The sequence below is a fragment of the Phyllopteryx taeniolatus genome, chromosome 2 (assembly GCF_024500385.1).
Source record: "Phyllopteryx taeniolatus isolate TA_2022b chromosome 2, UOR_Ptae_1.2, whole genome shotgun sequence".
Lineage (NCBI taxonomy): Eukaryota > Metazoa > Chordata > Actinopteri > Syngnathiformes > Syngnathidae > Phyllopteryx > Phyllopteryx taeniolatus.
In genome coordinates this window covers 7,119,331-7,130,040 of record NC_084503.1, presented here as the reverse complement: position 1 = coordinate 7,130,040, position 10,710 = coordinate 7,119,331, and the positions used below count along the sequence as shown (strand labels likewise).

General features: G+C 45.7%; 1 protein-coding gene across 2 annotated transcripts; it reads left to right on the top strand.

Annotated features, from left to right (window-relative positions):
* The first annotated feature begins 777 nt into the window (after positions 1-777).
* fgf19 (fibroblast growth factor 19) lies at positions 778-10,607 on the top strand. 2 transcript variants are annotated; one of them, XM_061757793.1, is made up of 4 exons: positions 778-1,102; positions 1,189-1,298; positions 1,414-1,517; positions 8,242-10,607. In XM_061757793.1, the coding sequence occupies exons 1-4, from the start codon at positions 891-893 to the stop codon at positions 8,563-8,565; spliced, it is 750 nt and encodes a 249-aa protein (XP_061613777.1). In that variant the 5' UTR covers positions 778-890; the 3' UTR covers positions 8,566-10,607. The 2 variants fall into 2 exon arrangements, with proteins under 2 accessions (XP_061613777.1, XP_061613787.1); XM_061757803.1 differs by having other exon boundaries at positions 781-1,298.
* Positions 10,608-10,710: the final 103 nt, after the last annotated feature.

The following is a 10,710-nucleotide window of genomic DNA, read 5'->3' as shown; positions in this document are numbered from 1 at the left end:
CTTTTTTCTCTAGACAAGTGTTGTGTGTCCATTTCATATAACCCAACATTGGTTTCATCTGTCCACACAATAATTTGTCAGAAGTGGAAAGTGCTATGCAACATTCAGGCACCTTTGGCAAACTTCCAACATGTAACAGTGTTGTTATGGACAGCGGTGGATTCCTCTGTGCTGTCCTCCAATGACATTCGTTCTTGTTTAATGTTTTACTGATTGTAGAATTGTCAACACAGATGTTAGCATGTCCCAATGATATCTTTTTAAGCCAACAATCTTGATTTCTTTTCATCACCACATTGAGCATGCTGCGCTCTGCTCTTGGAGTCGTCTTTGCAGCATCGTAACAAAAGTGTTGAACCTTCTCCATTTATCGACAATCTCCATTACCATGTACATAAAGGCTTTTAGAGATACTTTTCTGACTCTTTCCTGTGACAACAGCTCTGTTAACTTACTCCTTTATTTGTATTTTTCACCCTTTCTTCTTTTTAACTTGCTGTTTGCACTACTACACCGTTATAGCTGTGATATTTTCATCGCTGAGAATATTGCTATTGGACTCGCTGTCAGTTTACGAGGTGACAACCGCAAGGAGCTCCACCCTAATATGAAAACGACCGGCATCCCCTCAGTGACGGGGTGTCAAGTTCAAATGAACTGTTCACAAACCTCATTTGTTTGCCCAAGGAGAAGTTGTTATCGCGAGTGTTGCCAGAAGTAGGATCATTATGTGCATGTTAAATCAGTGTAGTTTGAATCAGTTACAGCATACAGAAGAGCTCAGTTCAGCAGGTTTCAGTGAATTAATTCTGTTTGTGTGTTTGGAAGTTCTTTGGCTTCTGTTCACGCTTGATTTCGTTATTGTAACTTGTTGGGCTTCTTTGAGGCCAATGAGAACAACGATTTTGTTGGCTGTTGTCAAGGGGTGTGTTGGTATGTTTCTTGGAACTGGATTTGGGGGAGAAGGTTATCAGCAACTGATAAGGACTGCGCTTAAAAGGCTAGCTAGAGAGTTTAGAGTACTTTATACTATCAAACAAGAACAATATCAGAAAACGAAAAGGAAGAGGGGTCTTGAAGAATCATGCTTCTGGGACAAAAGGTCAATGTTTCAGTTGTTAATTTATTTGTTGTGGTAGCAATTGTTTGTATACCACTTTCAAACCTGGAATCCCACTCGCACAACAGCTGGAGCGAGACAGTTCGCTTCAGGCACCTGTATGCTGCCAGGGCAGGAGTACATCTTCTGATTCGAGAAGATGGACAGATTCTCGGCTCTGCGGATCAAACTCTGTACAGTAAGTAATGTAATAATGTGTACATCATTTAACAGGACAAAATTGGAATCTGCTACGTTTGCAAACAATATTGCGACTGACTACTGTTTGTACCCTATTAAAACGTGAATAACAGGCTTGCTGGAGATCCGCCCAGTGGATCCAGGCTGTATTGTAATCAAGGGCATTGAAACTGCACAGTTTCTTTGCATGGAAGTTGATGGAAGGCTGTACTCATCGGTAAGTAAACAAGTGTGTTTCAAAATTGTTCTGTGTGGGACATGAAATCATTTCCAAACTGTATCTGGGAGGTGGATACAGGAGTTTGGATTCATGGCTGTATTTTATGCTGGCAACATAGTCATCAGTTGTATTTGGATGGCATTCAGATTTTGTGTTTTGAGTGTTGTTTAAACAACTTGATTTATACATGTGGGTCATTTTCTTTTTACTTTATGAGATATTGAGTTCTTTTTTTCTCTTTGAACTGATGATTGACATTCAAGATAAAATATACTGAATTCCAAAACCGGGTAAGAATTGAATATAAACAGGTTGAAACGTCCCATGAATACAGGATCATTCATGGTCACTGTCATGGGTTTTCTCCGGGTTCTCCGGTTTCCTCCCACATCCTAAAAACATGTATGGTAGGTTTATTGAAAACGCTAAATTGCATGTAAATTGCACGTAGTTAGTTTGTCCGTAATGCTTAATCCTAGCATATATGTGCTGATCTCTGGTCCAGTCGCTCCCCTTCTCTGCCCGGCCAGTTCTCCGGTTTTAATGCGTGACACACCCATCAGTGGAGGGAGGGCAGTGTCGGGCTGGGGAGGACACTCGGCCAGGTGTTCCTGCACTCCAGCTGATTTTTAATGCACCACATACATTCACACATCCTTTGGGGAGCTGGTTGGTCTGGGTGGGGGTGACAGGATACGGGTCAAAAGTGCCCCGTTTCCGTCTCGGCTCACTCCCACCAGTCTCCCAAATTTTACTGCACATCACACTTGATCACAGTTGAGGGACAATGGTTGCCAGTTGTGGACCTGGTAACCATATTAATAAGGTGGGAGGTGGGTATTCACATGTCTCTTGGGTGGACTCCTATGGCCTGCGCCCCCCCTTTCAGTTGTTAGGCCACGGGGAGAGGTGGGTCCACGCCTTCCTCTCCCCTCTCGTAGTGCCCTCACCTGTCATTGCTTGGGGCAGCCGCTTGACATGAGCTGTTGGGGGGCGGTGGGCTTTTCGGGAGGCAGCTAGCTCCTACGTTTGGCCCTGTTGTTGGTTGGTCCGCCCATGCTCTCCGGGGGTGGCGGGGGGTGGTGTCACCGGTGGGGCGTGCTGGGTGAGAGGTGGGGAGGGATTGGGGTGCGGGCCTCCGGGGGTCTGGTCTATTTTGCACCCCTATTTCTCTTGTCCATTCTGTCCCTCTGTCTGTCTGTCCCATATAACCCTATTCGGTCCGGCTGCATTTTCAATAAACATCAGAATAATGAAAAAATAAAAAATAATGGGGAATAAAATAATGAATTGTCTGTAGTTGCGGATGTGAGTGTAAATGGTTGTTTGTCTTTTTGTACCCTGTGTTTGACTGGTTTGGACTGGGAACAGGCTCCAACTCAATCATGAATGAGAACAAGCAGTACAGAAAATGGTTGGATGTGAAATGGGTCCATGTAAACAACTCGCTTAAGCATGGTAGACAGTTTTTGGCGGGTCAATGTTACAATGGCAAGCTATCTTCTTTCATTGGCATATCATTTTCAAATTGCATCATTTTGTTGCAAAAGGCAAAAGGCAGGTGGACCCAAGCCCAGAGAGGCAGGCAAGGCCAGGAAGGAGTGCAGGTGACTCAAAAAAATATGTTTATTTGCAACAACAACAAAATGCAGCCCTATGGGGTCCACAAACCAATGCAAACTGTAGGCCGGTCCCAAGCCCGGAGAAATGCAGAAGGTTGCATTAGGAGGGGCATCCGGCTTATAACTTTGCTAAACAAATGTGAGCGTTTATCCAAAGAATTCCATACCGGATCGGTTGTGGCCCGGGTTAACAACGTCTGCCACCGCCCCTGTTAACCTAAAGGGCACTGGTGGAAATTCAGCTACTGTGGGTCGAAGACGAAGGAGAGGTGGAAAGTGGCTTCTTAGGCAGAAAGAGAAGAGGAAATCACAGAGCCTAGAATTGAATGTGGGGACTTTGAATGTTGTGACTATGATAGGAAAAGCTCGGGAGTTGTTTGACATGATTAGGAGAAATGTTGAGATATTGTGTGTCCAGGAGACCAGGTGGAAAGGCATTAAGGCTAAATGTTTAGGGGCAGGGTTCAAATCATTTAAACATGGTGTCGATGGGAAGAGAAATAGAGCAAGGGTTATTTTAAAGCAAGAGTTAGCTAAGAATGTCTTGGAGGTGAAAAACTGTCAGATCGAGTGATGAGGCTGAAACTTGAAATTGAGGGTGTTATGTTTATTGTCAATAGTGGTCATTCCCCACAGGTAGGCTGTGACCTAGAGGTGAAAGAGAAATTCTGGAGGGAGCTAGACGAAGTTTGTTCTGAGCATCCCAGACACAGAGTTGTGATTGGTGCAAATTGTAATGAACCTGTTGGTGAACGAAACAGGGGTGATGAAGCGATGGGTAAGTTTGCCATCCAGGAAGGGAACAGATTCATGTACATGAATGAGAGGGGTGGTGGGGGAAGAGTGACGCTACAGGGGAGAAGAGATGGCAAGGGTGGAGGACTTGAAATACTTGGGGTCCACCGTCCAGCGCAATGGTGAGTGTGGTCAGGAAGTGAAGAAACGGGTCCAAGCAGGTTGGAACGGCTGGAGGAAGGTTTCAGGTGTGTTGTGTTACAGAAGAGTCTCTGCTAGGATAAAGGGAAAAGTTTATAAAACAGTGCTGAAGCTAGCCAGGATGTACGGATTAGAGACAGTGGCACTGCAGAAACAACAGGAAGCAGAGCTGGAGGTGCCCCAGCCACCTCATTTGGATCCTCTCGATGTGGAGGAGCAGCGGCTCTACTCTGAGATCCTACCGGATGACCGAGTTTCTCACCCTATCTCTAAGGGAGAGCCTGGACAACCTGCGGAGGAAACTCATTTCGTCCGCTTGTATCCGGGATCTTCGTCATGACCCACAGCTCGTGACCATAGGTGAGGGTAGGAACGTAGATCCAATAGAGAGCTCCGCCTTTCGGCTGAGTTCCTTCTTTACCACAACGGACCGATATAAAGTCCGCATCACCGCAGACGCTGCACCGAGCCGCCTGTCGATCTCCAGTTCCATTCTTCCCTCACTCGTGAACAAGACCCCAAGATACTTGAACTCCTCCACTTGGGGCAAGATCTCATCCCCGACCTGGACCCTTTTCCGACTGAGGACCATGGTCTCAGATTTGGAGGTGCTGATTCCCATCCCAGCCGCTTCGCACTCGGGTGCGAACTGCTCCAGTGAGAGTTGGAGATCACGGCTTGATGAAGCCAACAGAACCACATCATCTGCAAAAAGCAGAGATGCAATACTTAGGCCACCAAACCGGATCCCCTTTACGCCTCGGCTGTGCCTTGAAATTCTGTCCATAAAAGTTATGAACAGAATCGGTGACAAAGGGCAGCCTTGGCGGAGTCCAACCCTCACCGGGAACGAGTCTGACTTACTGCCGGATATGCGGACCAAACTCTGCCTCCGATCGTACAGGGACCGAACAGCCCGTATCAGAGGCTTCGGTACCCCATGCTCCCAAAGCACCCCCCACAGAACTCCCCAAGGGACATGGTCGAACGCCTTCTCCAAGTCCACAAAACACATGTCGACTGGTTGGGCGAACTCCCATGCACCCTCGAGGACCCTGACGAGGGTGTAGAGCTGGTCCACTGTTCCACGGCCAGGACGAAAACCACACTGCTCCTCCTGGATTTCAGATTCGACTTCCCGACTGACCCTCCTCTCCATCACCCCTGAATAGACCTTACCAGGGAGGCTAAGGAGTGTGATCCCCCCTGTAGTTGGAACACACCCTGCGGGGATCACCACCCCAGTCTGCCGATCCAGAGGCACTGTCCCCGATGTCCACGCGATGTTGCAGAGGCGTGTCAACCAGGACAGCCCCACAACATCCAGAGCCTTTATGAACTCCGCGTGTGTCTCATCCACCCCCGGGGGCCTTGCCACCGAGGAGCTTTTTAACCACCTCGGTGACCTCAACCCCAGAGATAGGAGGGCTCGCCTCAGAGAACCCAGTCTGCTTCCTCATGGGAAGGCGTGTCGGTGGAATTGAGGAGGTCTTCGAAGTATTCTCCCCACCGACTCACAACGTCCCGAGTCGAGGTCAGCAGCGCCCCATCCCCACTATATACAGTGTTGATGGTGCACTGCTTCCCCCCCCCTGAGACGCCAGATGGTGGACCAGAATTTCCTCGAAACCGTCCGGAAGTCTTTCTCCGTGGCCTCACCGAACTCCTCCCATACCCGAGGTTTTGCTTCAGCGGCCGCCAAAGCTGCATTCCGCTTGGCCAGCCGGTACCCATTAGCTGCCTCAGGAGTCCCACTGGCCAAAAAGGCTCGATAGGAAGGGCAACGCGTACGTTGTGCAACTCACATGATTTTTCTGAAGCAGTTATTCTTTACGGTCATGCACTTTTGTCTTTACCGTTATCAAAGAAGTGTATTTCAATGGGCCGCCACCATTTTCTCTGTTCGTTAGGATTGCCTTTACTATGAAGGCCTAACATTTGAAATCAACAATAACCTTTTGAAAATAGGACTTTAAGCGTGACTGTTTCAGCATTGGAGACATTTACCCATATAAAACCAAATCCGCATCAAAAAAAAAAATTGCTAAATTGAATTATTATTATTATTTTTTTTACATTTATATGAAAAACAAATACCCAAATACACAAGTGGGAAGGTAATGAGGTTCAGGTGCAACGTATTAGGACATAGTTGACAATCAACAGGGAGGAGAATGCATGAGGATCAAAATGACAGCTGTAAACAATAAGAACACACAGATGAAATACAAAATTTCAATAAAAAGGGTCCCAGAAAGGGCACAGGTCCTGAGACTAAGTCGTTGAGAATTTGGCGACTTGTTGTGACGTCGCTACATTGCTCAGGGGGCGCAATAGCCGCATCTCTCTCACATCAACATTTTCAGAATCAAACATTCAACTTTTGTGTGCCCAAATCGTATAATTTACAAATTACCATTCCAGACACCAAATTTGCTGTGAGCGACTGCTGCTCACCATTCAACTTTCTTTATACGCAGCCAAAGTGTAAAACGTCTGTGTTCAGACAACAGCACACAGAATGTGAAGTCATTCGCTTCAAACAGGCATTTGGTTCACCGACCTTTGTGCAGTGTGGTAAAGGATAGGAAATGTTTACAAAGTGGAAAAAACCTGAATGAAACGTGCCAGCAAAAAACAACCTTGGCCTGTGAGTAGATAGCTGCAGCCAAGATAAACAGATGTCGAAGAAGAGCTCCATTTAAATTGCATTTCGGTTGTTTCATCAAAAGGTCTTATTTGTCTAATGGATGGATTTTTTTAAATGTGATTTTATTTTGTCCTTTCTGTGAACAATTGAAAAAGTGTTTGAAATGTGAATATAACGGAAAAACGCGATGTCAACATTCATTCATTCATCCATTTTCGACACCCGCTTCTCCTCACGAGGGTCCACGAGCGTGCCGGAGCCTCTCCCAGCTATCTTCAGGCGAGAAGCAAAGGGGGGGGGTGGGGGGGGGGGGGGTACACCCTGAACTGGTCGCCAGTCAAATCGCAGGGCACATAGAAGCAAACAAACATTCGCACCTACGGGCAATTTAGAGTTTTCAATGAACCTACCATGCATGTTTTGAGGATGTGGGTGGAAAGCGGCGTGCCCGGAGAAAAGGACGTCAAATAAAAATGTTATACTTGACAGTGCTCACGGAAAAACAAATCGAAGTAAAAAGAATTGGAAGCATGTTTCTTTGCGACACGTACACACCTCCATATCGTCTGCCATGCGTAAACCCAATGGGTTATTTCCTAGTATCGATTCATTACCTTTGAAAACAATTCCAATCGATATATAGGAATCCTTACGCCGCTACTGGCAAAGCGTCTCCCTGAAGGAAAATGGAAGAAGGTATTCGGCCTCAGGCTCCTTTTCAATTTCAATTGGATCAATAACGCTAAAGACGTGGCCCACTGAATTTCCTTGTGAAAAATCAATGATATAAGTATTTGAATTATTGGCAGTTGTTATCCATCTAAAGGTCATAATTGCTTGTAAGAAAAATCAATGTGTCGGAAATGACGTTACATGATTAGCAACATGTTTTAACACGTTGTTTTTCTTCTTCCCATGTGTAGGATTTTTCTCCGATCGCTTAATATGACCTTCCCATGAAAACTAACACAACTGCATCTTAGTGTCTTCAGTTTCTTGTCTTTTTTTTTATTTTTATTTTTTATTTTTATCCTCATTCTCAGTCTCATTATGCTGTTGTAATAATACACCAGAGGGATCTGGGAGCTGAAGTGCCAGGAAGAGGCAGCCATTTTGCATTCACATAATAGTAGACGGCCAAATAAATGGTGTTATTTCTGAGCTATGACGGAATATGTCGGAACTATTGCATGTTTGTAACCGTTATTATGATTGTATAAAGAGTGTGATGGGTAGTTCGGATCATTTATGCACAGAGTTTGAAAGGAACGTAAATTGTGCAACTCACATGATTTGCTGTTTACTCTTATGTACTTTTGCCTTCGCCGTTATAAAAAGAAGTGAATTTCAATGCCTTGACTATGCCTTGATTGTATTATTTGAATTACATTGTTGTGGCGGAAAAGGCAAAAATCATAAAAATTTTTTAAAAAAAAGCAACCTAGAGAGTAGTTCACCTTGTTTCAAATACATTCTTGGAAAAATATATTGAATGTGACCATTTACATTACAGCCCATCTACAGCAGAGATGACTGCACTTTCAGGGAGCAAATCTTGCCAGATGGATACAGCGTCTACATCTCTGTCAGGCATGGAGTACTCCTTAGCCTGGGCAATCATCGGCGGCGGCTGCAAGGCAGAGACCGCGGCGTCCCAGCTTTGGCTCAATTCCTGCCTCGAATCAGCACAGCGGATCAGGCATCAACTCCGGCACTGCAGTCCTTTCATCACCCGAGCCAGGAGGCATCAGATGCAACAGATCAATCACTTGACGCGGTCGAATCTTTCGGTGTGCTCGCAAGGACCGTTCATAGCCCCAGCTTTCATAAGCGATGAGAAAGCAGCATTGAGACAGCCAAAAAACCAAAGGTCGACTGCTCAATGTCTGTTGCGCCCAGGGAGGCTGCTATGACATCCGGTCGGCTCAGTGAAGTCCAGTCTGACCAAACGGAATCGAACAGATGGGGAATGGCACGTGCTTCTCGTAAGCTGTAAAAATCAAACCAATCACTGGGAAAGTGCCTACGAAGGGAATGAATGAACGGCTGTTTGGCCCTAAATCCGCCGGGATAGGTTTTAGCTTCCCTGTGATCCGAAGAAGGAACAATGGCGTGTATATACAGTCAATGGATGGAGGATGTCGTAACTAGAATATGTATTTACCTTTGCATTTGCTCCTGAAATTAGAGGATCTAAAATGCTAAGGAAATCAAGTCAAGACCACGAGGTACTACTCCCGTGGATGTGAGGCCATATCTTGTATGGGTCTTTCATCCTGGAATATAGGAGGATGCAGATCCCACCGCGTTATCACTAATGGTGAGGTTCCTGCAGAAATGCCAAACGATCCTGGAATAGGCCAGAGAAGAGAGCGAAATGGTCTGTGACCGAGTCCAAAAGTCGCCAACCCTTCCCACTTGTTGACTGTCCCATTCGCGCAACTTGGGAGTTACACTCTGATGATCGTGCTCCCTTTCTTATTTTTTTTGGAAGTAAGTAAGATCACATTGTACTCCCTCGAGGCTGAGAGCAGGATACAGAAATATGAATGGAGACCTTGTAAGCGCCAACATCTTCAAACATCTCACTGAAGAGGAGGACAAACTGAGGACATGATGCTGTATCCCCCCCCCCCCCCCCCCCCCCCCACACACACCTTTAGCAAGGTAATATGGAATGCTGCTGGTGTTGCAAATATTATTAAACCATAAGTACAATAACTAATGTGTTAATTCATTGATTTCCTACACCCCTTATCCAGTCATGAAAAGCCTATTTGAGCCAACTGATTCAGAGGCAATGTATACTTCTTCCCCTTGTTGCACTAAAATGAGAGCATCATAAATCATTTTAAGACATTTTGCATTTTTTTTCCATTTAAATTAAAAATAAATGCATTTCAGGTGACACATTTCTGTTCTTTTCAAGAGCAATTCCAAAACTGCTCAGCCTACTAACAGCAAAGTCACAGCTGTAACATCAATCAAAGAAATTGGCGGAGTTGGCCGGGTTTGGCACTGAACCACGGCTAATTGTTATTAAATGGGCAAAATGTCTTCGCTGGTACACACGCCTTTTAAAAAAACGGTCCAAGTGTCTTGAAGTTCCATCTTAGCTTCATTCGTCCACTTCTTCACTACTTTCACCATTGACAAAAAAGCCATGTCACTGTGACGCAGAGTGTGGCAGAATGTGGAGTCTTTACTGGTCTTTGTGAGGAGATGAAGCTCGTCCAGAGAGTGGAGATTTGCAAGGTGAATCGATGGAAGCGGCGTTCGAAATCCTCGCACCTCGCTTACCCCGATGCCGTCGACGCCTCGCAGTCGCTGCGCCGGTCAACCGGTCAACCGCTTTCAACCGTTTTGGGGGTCCTCGGCCTGGAAATTTGTTGAAGGCCCTTGATATAAAACATTTAAAAAATGACAGCGGCCATTGTATCGGCTTGGAGAAGCAGCACGTTATCGGGTAAAAAAACAGTTTTTGTGCATCTGTAATTATTTTGATAATCGATAATCACTGATGGCGTAGCGGTCCACTCGCCTGACTTTGGTGCGGGCAGCGCGGGTTCAGTTCCCACTCAGCGACGGCGTGAACGTGAGTGCGAATGGTTGTCCGTGTCTATATGTGCCCTGCGACTGACTGGCGACCAGTTCAGGGGTGTAGTCCGCCTTTCGCCCGAAGTCAGCTGGGATAGGCTCCGGCGTCCCGCGACCCGAACCGGGATAAGCGGTGTTGGAAATGGATGGATTCATCTGTCAGTTCTTTTTTTTTTTTCAATGAATCAATGAATCGGATCCCCCAAAAAATATTTCCATTCCTTTATTCAAAAACAGGACATTATTTCAAACTGACTGTGCAGAAAATGCATGAAAATGTATGTATTATTCTTTTGATACTGGTTTGGTCCGTAACATCCATCAGAAATCTGACAATATTTCCTATTCAGAGGCTGAAAGTTAAACTCGTCTACAATGATTAAAC

Excerpts from the sequence above, each read along its gene's own strand:
- fgf19 (XM_061757793.1), top strand. The coding sequence starts at position 891 with ATGAGAACAACGATTTTGTTGGCTGTTGTCAAGGGGTGTGTTGGTATG. Across the intron at positions 1,103-1,188 it reads TCATGCTTCTGGGACAAAAG|CTGGAGCGAGACAGTTCGCT; the intron begins GTCAATGTTTCA and ends CTCGCACAACAG. Across the intron at positions 1,518-8,241 it reads ATGGAAGGCTGTACTCATCG|CCCATCTACAGCAGAGATGA; the intron begins GTAAGTAAACAA and ends TTTACATTACAG.